A 19,000-nucleotide genomic window follows, 5' to 3' on the forward strand; every position below is an offset into this window, starting at 1 on the left:
TTTTAATGAGACTAGGGTGCTTCCATCACTGCATAATATGAATAGTGCCCTCTTGAGATGTTGTAATCTTAGCCATAAAAATACCCAGAGACTGGGAGTCTATAAAATGGAATTTCAGGAGGTGACATAAACATGAAATATTGAGAGAGATTCTAGCAATAAAAGAAAAATTTGTTAAAAGGCTCACTCATAATGTTCTTAGACAAACCAAAGGAAAATCAAATTTTAAGCAAACTACATTTAGGCTAAAAGTGTTTCATATATGAAAATAAAATATGTTAATGCACTTAATTTATTTGGGGGACAGAGCAATGAATTATAGATTAAGGAAAACATGGAAAATATCTACATATGCTATTACTGAATTAGCATTAAAATGGCAATCACTTCACTAAACTAGGTCCATTCAAGGACTAGATATATATACACAATGAATAAATCAACCTAAAAACATTTGACCCCAATTGTAAATATATGGTAAAAATGAAGACTATACAATGTAGAGTAAACACATAGCATCTTGTATAGGACATCAACAATTTACTGTTTCTGCTAATTAAAATATATTTCAATGACATATAAAAGAAAAGACTATCAGTTAAGACTAAACTTACCAGCAAATTTGATGTGGAATTTATTTTCAGGCTTCAATATCTGGACATACAAAGGGCAATTTGGAGCAAAATCTTTAACTGCCCATGCTCTCAGAATTGTTTGGTGATCCTAAAAGAAACAAAAGAATAATAATAATAATAATAATAATCATGTTGATGACAATGTGACTAAAAACGGAGATCTGAGAAAACAAAAAAAATCAATACCAGTGTCAAGAAGCTGGCATGTGTGGGTTGGGGTTGGAGGAGAGAGAAGGATGGACACAAGAAAAAGAAACAGAAGAACCTGTACATCACTATAGATATGCAAAAGGAATAGGAGTATTTCCATAGTAATTTTTTTAATCTCACTTCTAAAGAATCATGAAAATCCTGTACAACACAGAACACAACATGAGGCTTTATTAGCACTCTAATGAATTGTCTTATCAAATTCATGAAAAAATAATATAGGTTGTTGCTTGATTCCTTGATGAAGTGAATGGAAATAGCTGTATATAGATGCAGAACAAACATCATTAATTACCAAACATACTATCTCTGCGATAGTGTAAAAGAGATATGACAAAGAATTTGACAAGTTTCATCAAACCTATTGTTTTGTTTTGATTGTTTGTATTGTTTTTATTGATTGTTTGATTGATTGATTGATTGATTGACTCCTGAAAATTCAAATAGGAATTATAGCAGAAGAAAACTTGCATTAAATGTCTAGTGACTTAAATATTGAGGATACTTAAAGATGTCAGTGAATGGAGATAGGTATGTTTAAATGTCCTCTGTTTTTACTCTATGTAATTTATTTCTTAGTAATTTATTCGACATTCTCTATAATATAACCAAAATTGATTCCTTATCATCTCTTATACCCATTCTTAGGGTTCTTATGCCTTTACTAATAACAAAACAAAAAGTACCATTCCCTTTTGTTTCTGACTATTGAAATTCTGCCTGTCTTCAAGTCCCAGGTTAAATGTCATTTGTTCCAGTAAATTTTGACAAATAGATGCCCCCAGTTAAAGCTTATCCATTCCATTTTGCCTTAATTAGGTCTTTTTATATACTTATTGAGACATATTTTAACATACTAGTTTAAGTAGTTGTCATATCTTCTTACTATAAACTGTGTTAGAGCAAAAACAATATATAAGATGATATTCTCTGAATATCTATAATTCTGTGATATTAGATGGATCCAGAGAAATATACTATCTACTGTATTTAGAAAGTTAATCTGCATAGAAATCAAGAACCTAAAATAAAGAGGACTTGAATGAGAATAAAAAGAAGCAAACAAAAATGATACAATAACAATAATAATACCACATATAAAGGAAATTAAGGTTTTCAAAGGGTTTTATATATGTTATCTCATTTGTTATGTGACTTTAAGAAAATGCTATGTACTACCCATCCAGATAGATGATATGGATACCAATTTCTCATTAAAGATTACAAAAATGGAAAAAAAATGCAAGATCATTTGATTTGTGGGCATTCAAAAAACTGAGAATCTGCTAGAAGTCTTATTCTGTACAAACTAAGATTATATATTAAATTCTTGGATTTCCTTGTAGAATTTTTTTTCCTCAGGGAAAAAAATCAGTTTATTTAATCAAACATTTACTTGAAAAAGTAGAGAAAGTACCAAGGGATATTGCTATTCTAGACTTACTTTTAAGCAAGAAAGAGTTATTGACAGCATGGAAATAACAACCTAGAGATCAAGGGATCTTATTGCTTAGCATGTCTTATACTTAAAGGGAATACTGATCATACATATTTTTTGGAAGTGTGATTTCAAAATGTTCAGAGAAAAATATGGGCATGATCAGAAAAGTATCAATAAAATATTCAAGTTGATTTTTATTTCTTCAATACAAAATTGTGACCATATGAACACATGGAAGAAGGAAAAGAAGAGGCATCAATGCCTCCCAATGGAGAAGGATCAATGTGGCAAACCTGAAATTTTCTAGAGACAACATTTTCTAAAAATAGTACACAAATAGAAAGCAGTCATCAAAAAAATATGAAACACAGTCATGAATCTACAAGGCCAGTATCAAGAAGTCTAAAACCCAAAAACAGTTATTCTGAAAAATCATATTTTATAAATAGGAATTCTTAAACTACTTCAAATCAGAAAAAGGATATGATAAGAAATGATAACAAAAAAGAAATTGGAAATCATCCATTCAAATTTTGTCTCCAATTTTTTTTTACTGAAAATAATTTTCAAACTGAAAACAATAGAACAAAAATGGTTAAGCCAGACCTAGATTATCCTGAAGGCTATATTTATTATGTGCCTATTCTTTGCAAGGCACTGTACTAGGTAAGAGAAATATAAAGATTAAAAATTAGTTTACAGTGTAAGAAACAGATATCCTAATCTTCTTCCCTATTTCTCTGTACTTTTTGAGGGTATCACCATGCTTTTAGATTCCCAGGTTTGTAATCTTGTAGTCATCTTTAACTTCCCCATCCTTGACTCCTCATATACAAGCAGGTGCCAAGAGCTACAAATTCTCTACTGATAATCGCCATCATCCCTCATATTCTATCTCCTATTACCCTAGATTAAGCTTTCACTAGTGATCACCTAGGTCATTACAGTAGCTTCCTAATTAGTCTTCTTATCTCTTATCTTTTCTCTTTCTATTCCATCTTGCATCGTTACCAAATAGATATTCATATTACACAGGTCCCACTTTGTTATTCCATTGATGTGAAACTCCAGTTTCTTACACATCTAGAATGAAACAAAAACTTTTCTTTTTCACATTTATTCCCTGTTAGTGTTGGCCATATGGTACTATGGACCTGAATTCAATAAAATATGAATTTAAATCTAGCCTCAGATATTAAACTAGCTGTATCATCTGCCTTTTTATTACTATTTTTCTCATTAACATATTATGCTATATCTTTTTTCCTGTAGTACTTAATTTATTATTCCTATCTATTGTGAAAAAAATGAATGCAAATAATGAAATAAAAAATTAGAAAGCAAAGAATGAATTAAAAAACTGCAATGAAAAACTGGGAGAAACTCAATAAATGAAATATTTTAAAACTATGCTGTGAACACACTTTATTCTGAGGGCAAAAAAGAAAAAATAGTGCTTTGAGATCTGAAAAATATATTATCTCATTTAATAAATGAAGTATGAAAGACTAAACAACTTTCCCAGGTTCACATGATTAATGTCAGGCAAGACAAAAAGTCAGTGAATAACCATTCTTAAGTATTCACTATATTCTAGGTATACTTGGTAGCCAAAAAAGAAAAAGACAGATGCTTTTCTCTTCTTGATTTGAAGTCTGACCTTCCCTAGGCTATGCCAAATGGGTAAAGTGGCAGTAATATCCATTACAAGACTGGAAAGTGGAAAAATGTATACTTACATGTCCAAAGAAATGAAATAATTGTCCAGAAATGGAAAGATAATTGTATATATATAAAGACTGAAAAAAGAGCCCTAAATAAAAATACATTTGTAACGAGTAAGAATAAAAAAAATTGGAAAGAGGAATACTATAACTATAGGACCATTAGTAAGATTAATGAAATAGATGATAAAGAAATACATAGTATTTATTTATGAGAGAGTGTACCATAAATTCTTACAATCCTGAGATTTCACTAACCATAGAAACAGGATATTATTGAAGTTAATGTAGCCAAAAAAATGGTACAGAGTAATGATTATAAGTAAATCGAACAAATAATTGTGAATTAATCACTACTATTATTACTATACCAGTGCCTAGCATCCTACAAATCACACCTAAGGTTGTGTAAAGAAAAATTCACAATTAATTGACTTCTAATTTTTCTTCTTATTTAATTCAGTAAATCTGATGAATTCTAATTGCTGATTTTCATAGTAATTGATTATTAGTTATTAGTTGATTGAATAAATCAGCATGAAAATTAATGCTCAATAATTATGAATAGTTAATACTCAAGAAAAACTTGAGAGGAGTGGAGCCAAGATGGCAGCTTAGGAGCACCCAAAGCTATAACCTCTTCAACAATCCTTTCAATCAATATTTATATCACACTTCAAAAAGGAAAAAAAAAATTCAAACCCAACAAGAAGTCACAAGATGCTCCTACTGTAAACAGCTTGAAAGTTAGACACAATCCATCTATTTTCCCAGGAAAATGGAGAGGTATCATCCCCTACCCAACATGCTAAGACCCAAGATAAGACTAGGCACCGTGTGAGCCTGTGTAGAGACAATAGCTGTGAGGATTTTCCTCTGATGCATCACACATGGCACAGGACTCTGAAAACAGCTGGCAGGGAGGAACTTGGGGGAGCAATCAGGCAGGATATCCTCCCCCACCTACCCCGCCGAGACCCATGAAAAGATCAGGCTGACAGGATGAGGGCTGGGCAGAGATGATAATCACAAGGGTTCACCTCTGACACACTACACCATGGTCCAGGACTATAACAAGGACAAGCAGGGAAGAACAGGGTGGGGTCACCTGGCTGGACACCCTCAGTCTGATGGGTACAGTGAAAAATTTGCCCCAGTATAGGCCAGCTCAACAGGATAGATCAACAAGTTGAATCCAGTTTGCCAGTACAGGGTTAAGAAAAGAGAAGATTCAGCTTTAGGATAGAACAGCTCAAATACTGGTTCAGTAAATCAACAGAGGGGAGAAAAAATAAATAAAATGAATAAATGAGAGAGAAAAAAAACTATAATTGAAAGCTTTTATGGGTGTAAGGACCAAAGAACAGAAATAATGGATAAGGATTAGATCCAAGAAATATAAAGCAAAGCCTCAAAAAACCCAGAGATATGGAGGACCTCAAAAAGCAATTTAAAAATCAAGTAAGACATGTTGAAGAAAAATGGCAAAAGGAAAATCATAGCTAGAAAAGCAAAATAAAGTCAACTGGAAAAAATGGCCCAGGCATTGAAAATCAGAATTGACTTGCTGGAAAATGATGCAAAAAATCAGAGAAGAGAAGAGTGACTTGAAAGGAAGAATGGACCAAAAGAAAGAGGAGACTCAAAAGGACATGGAAGATATTCAGTTTTTAAAAATCAGAATTGGGCAATTAGAAAGTAATAATTCACAAGACACCAACACATATTAAAACACAATCAAAAGAATGAAAAAAAATGAAGATAAGCTACCTCATTAAGAAAACATATGACCTACAGAATAGGTACAGGAGAAACAATTTAAGAATCATTAGACTACCTGAAAATCATGACCAAAAAATAGTCTAGCCATCATACTATAGGAAATTATCTAAGAAAACTTTCCTGAAATCCTTGAACATGAGGGAAAAATAGAGACTGAAAGAATACACAGATCACTTCTGGCATTAAATCCCTAATTGACAACTTCCAGGAATGTCATAACCAAACACAATAATTCCCAGTCCAAGGAAATGATACTACAAGCTGCTAGAAAGAGAAAATTCGGATATCACAGAGCACCACTTCAGATTATACAGGATCTGGCAGCATCCACACTGAAGTACCAGAAGGAATGGAATATGATATTCTATAAGGTAAGGAAACTGGGTTTACAACCAAGAATTAATTACCCAGCAAAACTGACTATATTCTTTCAAGGGAAAGTATGGTCATTTCATAAAATAGAAGATTTCAAAGCATTCCTGAAAAAAAAAGACCACACCTTAACAGAAAATTTGAAGCCCAAATACAGATTTCAAGAAAAGTATAAAAAGGTAAATGAGGAAGAGAAAAATATTAAGGCCTTCAATAAGGTCCACTGACATATATTCCTATAAGGAAAGAATGTTAATACTAACTCTTAAATTTTTTTTATTATTATCATAGTAGCTAGAAGAAGTATACATAGAGGGTGGTGTGGTAAGTTGTTTAGGATGGTATGTCAAAAAAAGGGGGGTAAAAAGGAAAATAATAAAAGAAATGGGGAAAGAGGTAAAATGGGGTAAAATGCATTATATAAATTAACCATGAGGGTGGAAAGGGGAGAAAACCAGTACAATGGAAGGGAAGAAGAGGTTGGCTAGAGATAATGCTTAAACCTTAATCTTCCTGGAATTGGCTCAGAGAGAGAAGAACAGTCAGATCCATTAGGGTACAGAATTGTCTCTTGCCCTATAAAGAAGTAGAAGAGTAATAAGAAGTGGGGTGGTGGGAGGGGAGTAATACAAAGGAGGGAGAGGTTTGTGAGGGGTTTCAAAAGGTCCATAGTAAAAGAGGAATAAGAAGGGAGGTGGTGGGAAGGGGAGTAATATAAGGGAGGGGAAAAGGGGGGGATTGACTAAAAGCAAAACACTGAAATGGAGGTTAAAAGGGAAAGGAGACAGATTGGGACTAAAGGAAAAAATTAAAATAAAGGGAAATATACACACAGTAATCACAACTGTAAATGTGAATGGAATGACTTCATCAATAAAACAGAAGCAGAGAGCAGAATGGATTCAAATCCATAATCCTACCATATGTTGTTTACAAGAAACACACTTGATTCAGGTAGATAAGCATAGGGTAAAGGTAAGAGGTTGCAGTAGAATCTATTGGACTGCCAGTCAGAAAAAGAAGGCAGTAGTGCCCATCATGATCTCAGACAAAGCTAAGGTAAAAATATTTTATTGAAAGAGATAATGAAGGAAATTGCATGCTGATTAAAAGCAGTATAAATAATGAACAAATATCACGACTTACCATATATGCACCAAATATTATTGCATTCAGAATTTTTGAAGGTGAAATTAAAGGTGTTTTAGAGGAAATAGATAACAAAACTATATTACTGTAGGACCTCAACCTTCCCCTATCAGAATTAGATAATAAAGCAAAAAATAAATAGGAAAGTGAATAAAATATAGGAAAAAATAGAGCTAATAGATATCAGGAAAAAATTGAATAGAAATTAAAAGGAATATACCTTCTTTTCAGCAGCACATGGTACATATTCAAAGACTGATCATGTACTAGGGCAGAAAAAACATTGTAAAACATTGCAAAATAATAGAAAAGAAGAAATAATGTGTTATTTTTTTCAAATCATAATGCAATAAAAATTAATGAGGGCTCAAGGAGAGGCAAATTCAAAATTAATTGGAAACAATCTAATTCTTCAAAATTGGTAGGTCAAAGAATAATCCTAGAAACAATTACTAATTTCATTGAGGAAAATGACAATGAGCAAATAACATACTAAAATCTATGGGATACAGCCAAACCAGTACTTGGGGGAAATTTATATCCCTGAGTACCTATATCAACAAAATAGAGAGGGAGGGGATCAAAGGAATCAACTTAAAAAGAGAGAAAGGGAATAGACAAAACCCAAATTGGAAATCCTAAAAATAAAGGAGAAATTAATAAAAGTAAAAGTAAAAGAACTAGTGAACTAATAAATAAGACTAGGAGCTAATACTTTGAAAAAACAAATAAAATAGATAAAGTACTGGTTTTTCTAATAAAAAAAAGAAAGAAAAGAATCAAATTAACAATATTAAAGATGAAAGCAGTGATATCACTTCTAATAAAGAGAAATTAAGGTAATTTTTGAGAACTATTTTGCTCAATTATATGTCAATAAATATGACAAACTAGGGGAAACGGGTAATATTTACAAAAATGCAAATTGCCTACATTAACAAAAGAGAAAATAGAATACTTAAATAATCTAATCTCAGGGGAAAAAATTAAACAAGCCATTAAGGAACTTCCAAAGAAAAAATGCCCAAAGCCAAATGGACTCACAAGAGAAATCTATATAACATTTAAAGAACAAGTAATTCTAATATTATACAAGTTATTTGACAAAATAAGCAAATAAGGCGTTTTACCATTTTCCATTTTTGACACAAATATGGTACTGATTCCCAAGCAAGGAAGACCAAAAAACAGAGAAGAAAACTATAGTTCAATCCCCTTAATGAACATAGATGCAAATCTTAAGTAAAATCTTAAGTAAAATACTAGCAAAAAGACTATAGCAAGTTATTACGAGGATTATTCACTATGACCAGGTGGGATTTATACCAAGAATGTTAGGATGGTTTAATATTAGGAAAACAATCCACATAATTAACCACATCAATAATCAAACTAACAGAAATCACATAAATATCTCAATAGATGCAGAAAAAGCCATTAATAAAATACAATACCCATTCCTATTGAAAACACTAGAAAGTATAGGAATAGAAGAGTTGTGAATCTTAAAATTTCTCAGACTTGTAAATCTTAAAAATTCTCAGACTCTACCTTAGAACATTTGGTTAGGACCATTCCCCATTTTAAAACAATGAAGGGACTTTGGTCAGGAATGTGGGAACTCTGACATTACTCCACCCATACTTAGGCATACTTTAGGGGAAGTTAAAGTTGTAAACTCCTGATTGAACAATGAAAAGTCCCCAACCCATACTTAAAGTGAAGCAAGAAACCTTAAGCTAGGTCTATTTTTAGATCTAATACAAAGGGGTGATAAGTACATATGAAGATCAAATTAATCAAGCAACTTGCAAAGGACAAGATTAGTCTACTCAGGTGTAAATTACTCAAAAGTTTTAGTCTACTCAGGTGTGAATTAAGAATGGTCAGTCCTTTGGAAAACATCTACTGTGATTGGTAGATGTAGAAATTTAGGGGAGGTGACACAGGAGAAATTTTTCTTTAAAAGGAAGAAGCTGGAGTGCTCTGGAATGAAACTCAGCTTTGGAGCTGAATTGGAGGCCAGTCTCTCTTTCTTGGTGGCTGAACTTAGTTCAGCTTCCTGAGCTATACTGGAGGGTCTCTCTGAATGCTAAAGTTTTGCTTGGAAGGATTTTGTGGTGAGTTGATAAAAGACTAACTGATCTCTCACTTAAGGCTTAAGCCTAGGCTGGCCTAAGCTGGCCTAGACCTTTTCTCATTATTTCCTCTTACTCTCTTTCTCCCTTTCATTAATTCCTTAATTTGTATTAATTAAAATCTCCATAAAACCCAGGTGAGTTGGCTATTTAGAAAAATTATCTTTACAGTTTTGACAATTCAAAGTCTTGAAACCATATTTTCACGGTCATAGTTTAAGGCAAGCACTCTTTTATCTGTAACAGAGTCCTTCCTCAAAATAATAAAACAATGTATATTTAAAACTATCAGCAAGTATCATTTGCAATGGAGTAAAGTTAGGTTTTCTAATAAGATCAATAATGAAACAAAGATGCCTATTATCATCTTTATTACTTAATATTGTACTAGAAACACTAATGGTAGCAATCAGAGAAGAAAAAGAAATTGAAGAGATTAAAATTGGCAATGAGGAAACTAAGTTATCACCCTTTCCAGATGATATGATGGTCTACTTAAAGAATCCTAGAAAATCAACTAAAAGGCTAGTGGAAATGATAAACAACTTTAGCAAAGTTGAAAGTTACAAAACAAACATACAGATCATCATCATTTCTACATATTTCCAAGAAAACTCAGCAGTAAGAGTTAGAAAGGGAAATTCCACTTAAAAATACTCTAGAAAATGTAAAATATTTAAGAATTTATCTGCCAAGACAGGCATAGGAACTATTTGAACACAACTATAAAACACTTTTCACACAATTAAAACTAGATCTAAACAATTGGGAAAAAAACATTAATTACTCACAGATAAGACAAGCTAATATAATAAAAATGAAAATCCTACCCAGAGTAATTTACTTATTCAGTGCCATAGCTATCAAACTACCAAAAACTTTCATATAGTATAAGAATCTATAAGCTGTGATGCTCTAGGTCTCAGTTCATGCTGGGTGCATCTGTAGATCTTGACTTTGGTGAAAAGTTGCTCTCACAATAAAGTATTTTTGCTCAGAAAATCTGTTCTTAGACTTCATTTTTTACAGTTGTCACCTTCTAGAAAAAGTATTTCCTCATCATGCCCAGCTTTTTAGCATTCTTTCACATTTCAAGTAACTTTGTATAAACTTTCTATTTAATTACCAATATACATATCATATGCCTCCAGTAGAACAAAATTCTGTCAGGGACAACTTCTTTTTTTTTCCACTTTATATTGCCAGCATCTCACACACTTGCCTTTCACTTAGTAGAAATTTAATGAATATTTACTTTCTCTCTGTAAGGCACTATACTTGGTATTAAGAGAACCTGCAAGCGAATAAATATAGAGTGTTATATATTCCTTTCTTCAAGGTACTCAAATTCTTCATGTCAGTTAAGTATACATAAGAGGATATTCTATAAGGCCACAAATGAGTCACAAAAATGCAAAAATCATCATTTAGATGGTATGACATGCTGATCTATACCAGCCCTTTGTGTTATAATTTGATAATTTCTGTACCTTAAAAACAAACAGAATAATATCAAATGATAACATGCTTAAATATGCCTTCTTGGTGTCAACATAATGTCAGGGGTTAATGAGTTTCCGAGAAAAAAAAAAGCATTACTATATTAAGCTTTTTTTCCCTCATCATCTGACTTAAATATTAGTATTTTCTTTTAAAATAAATGCCTATCTAAAGAAGAAGTAAATGTGCAAATTTGTTTCCTTTTCATTAGCCTTCTCTAGTTAAAATTCTCCCAGAAATAAGCCATTCTTCTATCTAGACCATCAGAAAGTGTTTTGACCTTAATAAAGCTTTTCAACCACAGAATATTAATTTTTGATTAGATTCCAGTCCTTTATCAAGCAGGAGAACAATCAAACCACCAAAACAGCTGCTGTGCCTCTTTCATATCCATGATTTAACAGTGAATTTCGAAAAGTAAGCATTCTAATAAAGACATTTTATGAGATATTTTGCATATGAATGCATGCATTTTCATGAAATATTATTAATTCTAGGCCATGAGGCTTTGTGCTATGTATTCATTTTTTCAATTTGATTTCATTCAGAACAAAGCAAAACAAAAAAGAGCAATATACAGAAAATTAATTCTAGTGTTGGAAGCATATTTCCTGGTTCTAGAAACACTGCTATTAGAAAAAAAAAAGAATGATTCACCATATTCTGCGGTGTCAGCAATCAAATATGTGTCAGATTTTTTTTTAAGTTTCTTTTCTATCAAAAAAAGAATTCAATCAATATTTTCCAAGGCTATACTCAGCTGTGGGATATAAATGAGAACTCTTAAATAAGGCAATAGAATAGCTTAGTAACAGTTGTTTTTAGAAAGAAAATTTCATTTAAAACCATTACCTTGTAATGAATTCAATCATAAAGATAAAAGTAACAGATCATTCTAAACCTGGTGGCTAAATTATATTTGTGGATGAATTAGGGGAAAAGAAAAGATTTTTCCATTTCACTAAATGACTCATCAATAAGACTTTGAGAACATTATTTAAATAAAATGCTAGAAAAGATTGCATGCACTCAAGGGTTAATGGTTAATAAAATTTTGCTAAACTGTATAGAAAGGAAAGTGGTATAAATTAAAGTAGAAATAATAGAATTAAGTATAATCCTATAAGTTTTGGCTCTTTAAAGTAAGCATAGCCTTTTAGTAAAATCTTAATCACCACTTGGGTATTTGGTAGGAGGCAGTGATTTTCATTAGAATAACATTTCTCACTTCAGTTTTTCATCTCTTCACTTTCACTAAAATAATATATAATCCTTAGTAAAGATGCTTAAGAAACATAAATTGATTCATTTTGCTTATTACTACATGAAAGGCTGCATGATGTAGTCTGCCAGATATAGAGTCAGTTAATCTTTCAATGTAGTCAAGTAATCTTCTCGTGCTTTAAATTATGGAGAAGTTTCTCTGATCTTCACTGATAGAGGAAGTTTCTTCACTGAAAAAAAATTTATAGGCATGAACTCACAGGCTTTAATAATATGGATAGAACTAAGCTCAGTCAGAGAAAATCTGACTCCTACCTTTAACAAATACTACCTGGTTGACCTTGGGCAAGTCACTTAAATTCTCAATACTTTAAGGTCACTCTAAGACAATGAATTACAGGGAAGATACTGCAGTAATGGTAGAAAAAATATCACATCTGTAAATTCACTTATAGTTACATAAATATATATGCATATATGGGGCAGCTAGGTACTAGAGTGTATATAGTACTGGCCATGGAATCAGGAAGATTCATCTTCATGAGTTCAAAGCCAACCTCAGATATTTAACTAGCTATATGATCCTGGGCAAATCACATAACCCTGTATAACTCAGTTTCCTCCATTATAAAATGAGATGGAGAAGGAAATAGCAAACCACACTATAAATACTCCAACACAACTCCAAAGATGCTCATGAAAAGTCAGACAAGACTGAAAATATATTTAAACAACAATATATACACACACACACAAATGGGTCTGTGTGTATATATAAATATATATGTATATATATAATACATAAATAAATATATATAAAGAACATATTGGCAATTGGAATGTATATTTATTTCCTTATGTGTATATATTTGTACATATAGAGAAGAAATAAGTATATATGAGCATAAACATATTTAATACACAAATAGAGAAATATAGATTTAGACACAAACATTATGTATATGATTGCAGAGTGGGTAAGCATTCTAGCATCAAAATAAACAATACCCAGAGACCTAATTTAAAAGGAAAAAGTTCTATCTTGGGCAATTTTAGTGCTATTAAGAAAAGAATCATAAGGGGGAAGAGTCAAGATGGCAGTGTAGAAGCAGCAAAAGTTCAGACCTCTGAAAACCCTTCGTTACCGATCACAAACTAAATGCTCCTGGGGGACTAAAAATCAAACCGAAAAACAAGAGAGAGCCAAGGAACCCTCCTCCTGGACTCAATCCAAAAGGTACACCGCATCAAAAGCCAGAATCTGAGAACACTTGGGGTTAAGGGGAAGGCATAAGAAAGGTTGCAGGACCTCTCCCCACCCCTCACCCCCCCCCCCACATAGAGCACTAAGCCTCCAGCAGCAGTGGGAACCTCTGGGCAGGAAAAGGCACTGGTCTGGACGGGGTACCTTGTGGGCAGGGCTGTGCCAGGCTCAGAGCGTCGAACACAAGTGGCAGGGAAGCAGATGGAGAGAGAGTATAGAGCAGGCAGCCTGGTCAGAGCAGTGGAGACCCTCCATATTGCTCCAGTCTTCCAGGAGGTTTTGGTCTAAGAGCACATCCAACTCCACTCAGCTGAACTTAATCCCATCAAAAGTCTTCAGAGGTCAGGGAAGCCCAAGCTCCAAAACTCCTCCCTCACAGACTGCTGGACTTTAATCCAATCAAAAGCCTCCAAAGGACAGGGAAGCTCAAACTCCAGCACCCCTCCCCAACAGACTGCACTGAGAGATCTGACAAAGCTCCAAGAGGGGAGACTGATAGAAATCCCCAAAACCAAAACAATGAAATGAACAAGAGCACAGAAAAATACGGGGAGCAAAGAAGGGATAAAAATGAGCAAACAACAGAAAAAGAAGAAAGAAATTACAATCGACATTTTCTGAACAGGCAATGAACAAAGAGCAAATGGAACAGGAGAGGAGGCAAGCAATAAAACAGCAATCCTACTGAACTGGATACAGAGTTTGGAAGAACTCAAAATGAAATTCAAAACACAATTAAGAGAGGCTGAAGACAATTGGGGAATGAATTTAAAAACTAAAATAAGTCATCTGGAAACAGAGGCACTTGAACTAAAATGAAAAAAATAGAAAACCAAATTGACAATATCCAAGATAAAAAGGGAGACCTCACCTCTAATGAAGAGGAAATTAAGGCAATCATTAAAAACTACTATGCCCATTTATATGGCAACAAATATGGCAATCTAGGTGATATGGATGAATACTTTAAAAAATATATAAATTGCCTAGACTAACAGAGGAAGAAATAGATTACCTAAACAACCCCATATCAGAAAAAGAAATTGAACAAGCCATCAAAGAACAACCTAAGGAAAAATCCCCAGGTCCAGATGGATTCACAAATGAATTCTATCGAACATTCAAAGAACAACTAATCCCAATATTATGCAAACTATTTGACAGAATAAGCACCAAAGGAGTTCTACCAAATTCATTTTATGACACAAATATGGTACTGATCCTGAAGCCAAGCAGGTCAAAAACAGAGAATGAAAACTATAGACCAATCTCCTTAAATAATATAGATGCAAAAATCTTAAATACGATACTAGCAAAAAGACTCCAGCAAGTCATTACAAGGGTTATTCGCTATGTTCAGGTATGATTCATACCAGGAATGCAAGGATGGTTCAATATTAGGAAAACCATCCACATAATTGACCATATTAACAAGCAAACTGACAAAAATCACATGATTATCTCAATAGATCCAGAAAAAGCCTTTGATAAAATACAACACCCATTCCTATTGAAAACACTAGAAAGTATAGGAATAGAACGGCTTTTCCTAAAAATATACAGTATATATCTAAAACCATCAGCAAAATTCTTCTGCAATGGGGAAAAACTAGAAGCCTTTCTAATAAGAGCAGGAGTGAAACAAAGGTGTCCATTATCACCTCTATTATTTAACATTGTACTGGAAACACTAGCAGTAGCAATTAGAGAAGAAAAAGAAATTGAAGGTATTAAAATTGGCAATGAGGAGACCAACCTATCACTCTTTGTGAATGATATGATGGCCTAATTAAAGAATCCTAGAGAATCAACCAAAAAGCTAGAAATAATCAACAACTTCAGGAAAATTGTAGGATACAAAATAAACCCACATAAGTCATCAGCATTTCTATATATCTCCAACCCATTTCAGCAGCAAGAATTAGAAAGAGAAATTCCATTTAAAATCACCCTAGACAATATAAAATACTTAGTAATCTATCTGCTGAAACAAAAACAGGAATTACATGAACACAACTACAAAACACTCTCCACACAATTAAAACTAGATCTAAACAATTGGAAAAAACATTGATTGCTCATGGGAGAGATGAGCTAACATAAGAAAAATGACAATACTACCCAAATTAATTTACTTAGTGCCATACCCATTGAACTACCAAAAAACTTTTTTTACTGGATTAGAAAAAAACATAGCACAGTTCATTTGGAAGAACAAAAGATCAAGGATATCCAGGGAAATAATGAGAAAAAATGCAAAGGAAGGAGGACTTGCAGTCCCAGATCTCAAACTATACTATAAAGCAGTGGTCGTTAAAAGAATTTGGTACTGACTAAGAGACAGAAAGGAGGATCAGTGGAATAGACTTGGGGTAAATGACCTCAGCAAGACAGTCTATGATAAGCCCAAAGATCCCAGTTTTGGGGACCCAAACACACTATTTGATAAAAAAATGCTGAGAAAACTGGAAGACAGTACAGGATAGATTGGATTTGGATCAACTTCTCATACCCTAGAGCAAGATAAACTCAGAATGGGTGAATGACCTGAATATAAAGAAGGAAACTATAAGCAAATTAGGTGAACACAGAATATCATACTTGTCAGGTCTTTGGGAAAGGAAAGACTAAAGTCAAGCAAGAGCTAGAAAAAATCACAAAATGTAAAATCAATAATTTTGATTATATCAAATTAAAAAGGTTTTGTTCAAACAAAACTAATGCATCCAAAATTAGAAGGGAAGCAACAAATTAGGAAATAATCTTCATTACAAAAACCTCTAAAAAAGGTCTAATTACTCAAATTTATAAAGGGCTAAGCCAATTGTACAAAAAATCAAGCCATTCTCCCATTCATAAATGGGCAAGGAATGTGAATAGGCAATTTTCAATTAAAGAAATCAAAACTATTAATAAGCATGTGAAAAAGTGTTCTAAATCTCTTATAATCAGAGAAATGCAAATCAAAACAACTCTGAGGATTCACCTCACTCCTAGCAGATTGGCTAACATGACAGCAAAGGAAAGTAATGAATGTTGGAGGGGATGGGGCAAAGTTGGGACATTAATTCATTGCTGGTGGAGTTGTGAATTGATCCAACCATTCTGGAGGGCAATTTGAAACTATGCCCAAAGGGTGCTAAAGGACTATCTGCCCTTTGATCCAGCCATAGCACTGCTGGGTTTGTACCCCAAAGAGATAATAAGGAAAAAGATATGTACAAAAATATTCATAGTTGTGCTCTTTGTGGTGGCAAAAAAATGGAAAATGTGGAAATGCCCTTCAATTGGGGAATGGCTGAAAAAATTGTGATATATGTTGGTGACAGAATACTATTGTGCTCAAAGGAATAATAAAGTGAAGGATTTCCATGGGAACTGGAATGACTTCCAGGAATTGATGCAGAGTGAAAGGAGCAGAGCCAGGAGAATATTGTACACAGAGACTGATACACTGTAGTACAATCAAATGTAATGGACTTCTCCATTAGTGGCAATGCAGTGATACTGAACAACTTGGAGGAATCTACGAGAAAAACTACTATCCACATTCAGAGGAAAAACTGTGGGAGTAAAAACACTGAAAGAAAACATTTGCTTGAAGCATGGGTCGAAGGGATATGGTTGGGGATGGAGACTCTACATGAACATCCTAGTGCAAACATCAACAACATGGAAATAGGTTCTGATCAAGGACACAAGTAATACCCAATGAAATTGCATGTTGCCTGTGGAAAGTGTGAGTGGAGGTGAGGGAAATAATGTGATTATTTTAACCAAGGAATAATGTTCTAAATTGACTAAATAAACTAATTCAAATGGAAAAAAAGAAAAGAATCATAAGTCTCTCATAGGATGCAGGATATGTGGAAATATTATCTTAAGCATGCTTGTAATAGCATATCTATTGCAGAAACACAATAAGCTCAGCATGCTCTTTGGTGCTTCTCTTTTTTTATAGTTATGTATGTAGGAAAGTATTCTTTCTACTTATTAAAAAGGTAAATTTAAAATGAAAGTATCTTAGACTATGCAAATTTTCTTTCATTACAAAAACCAATTTACTTCTGTGTGCCTCAGTAGTTGGACTCTGACAAATCTTTGAAATGCCTCAGTAAGTGGTGACAGGGTATTGCTATTCCTTCTCTATATTCCCAGAAATAGCACATAACTTGAAAATTTTGGAAATATGTAATGTTTAGATTTCTTGTATTATTTAGTTATTTATATTGTCATAAACACTTTCTAAGAAACAAAACTGAGTTGACAGAGATCAAGAAAAAATTCCTATAAATTAGCAGCAGTAGTAAACTATGATAGCATCTTTATATCTTAATCCTTTTCCTTAGAAATAAGAAAATTCATTTTAATTACATGGATTTAGTAACTTTAATAGAAATAAAGTCAAATTTCTATAAAAGTGATAGATGGTGACTCCTTCCAAAAAGCCACTCCTTTCCCCATAGCAGACTTATCCTCCTCTAAAACCCCTTATAATCTCCATATATATCAAACAATTATCATAATAATACTAAATATGAATTGATAGAATATCTTAAGTTTCCCAAGTTCTTTATATATATTATCTCATTTGAGATGTATTATTAGTTGATTATCCCTACTTTACTAATAAGAAACAGAACTATATAGGGGTCAAGTGACTTCTTCACAATCAAACATCAATGAAGCTTCAGAGGTAAGATTCAAACACAGGTCTTAATTCAGGTTTAGCATTTTTTTTCCACTTTACAATGCTAATATTTAGGACAAAGTGAGTGAACAAAAGACAAGTTAATAGTCTGGTATTTTGTAATCTTATCTTATTTAGATATGTGTAAACCAATTTTCTAATTGAACAAAAAGAAAATGGTATAAATATTAATATAAAACTAGAAAGAACTTTTGAGAACATCCAAACTCCATAACCTAAAAGACACAGAAATGTAGATCAAGAGAATTGAAAATTCTAAAGGTTAAATAAGTAGTTGATCTTCTGAAGATAAAGTCATCATGAGTATACTTAGAGAAAAAATGTTCAACTGTTCTTGGACTAGCTAGTAAATCACAGGTGGACTATTTCTGGAATGATGGGTTGTATCTTCAAAGAACAAGAGGGAGACTTGATGTACCAGAAGTAGCAGTGGCCTAGGATACAAGCTATACAGCTTATACTATGGGACCTCAGATCTAGCCACCACCAATCCTAATCATCCCTCTAGAAAAAGCATGTTTTTCATTATAAAGAACTGAGAGAGTGGTTTATTTTTTGTCAGATAAAACTGACTAGAGGAATTTCTAACAGTGACATAAAATAGCAATATAAGATTTACACAATCCCTGAAAGAAATATACACACACATACGTACACATACATGCACAGAAGGAGACTGTGTGTGCATGCCTTTATTCCAGAGCAATTTCACAAGCATTCCCATGTATAAGACTGAGATTGTGTGATCAGCTCTGAACAATGTGGAACATTTCATTGGAGTATAAGGAGAGAGTGCTGAACAAACCAACCTCAACAGAATTGAGACACAAAACAGTGCAAGCAGAAGGGG

General features: G+C 33.0%; 1 protein-coding gene across 3 annotated transcripts in view; it reads right to left on the reverse strand.

Annotated features, from left to right (window-relative positions):
- The window catches only part of KCNT2 (potassium sodium-activated channel subfamily T member 2), a 515,262-nt gene that overhangs the window by 156,911 nt on the left and 339,351 nt on the right, over positions 1-19,000 (reverse strand). For all 3 annotated transcript variants that reach the window (XM_001376989.4, XM_056815678.1, XM_007480998.3), the window contains exon 13: positions 615-723. In XM_001376989.4, the coding sequence (XP_001377026.1) occupies positions 615-723 (109 nt within the window). The remainder of the gene's footprint in view (positions 1-614; positions 724-19,000) is intronic.

The sequence above is a fragment of the Monodelphis domestica genome, chromosome 2 (assembly GCF_027887165.1).
Source record: "Monodelphis domestica isolate mMonDom1 chromosome 2, mMonDom1.pri, whole genome shotgun sequence".
NCBI lineage: Eukaryota > Metazoa > Chordata > Mammalia > Didelphimorphia > Didelphidae > Monodelphis > Monodelphis domestica.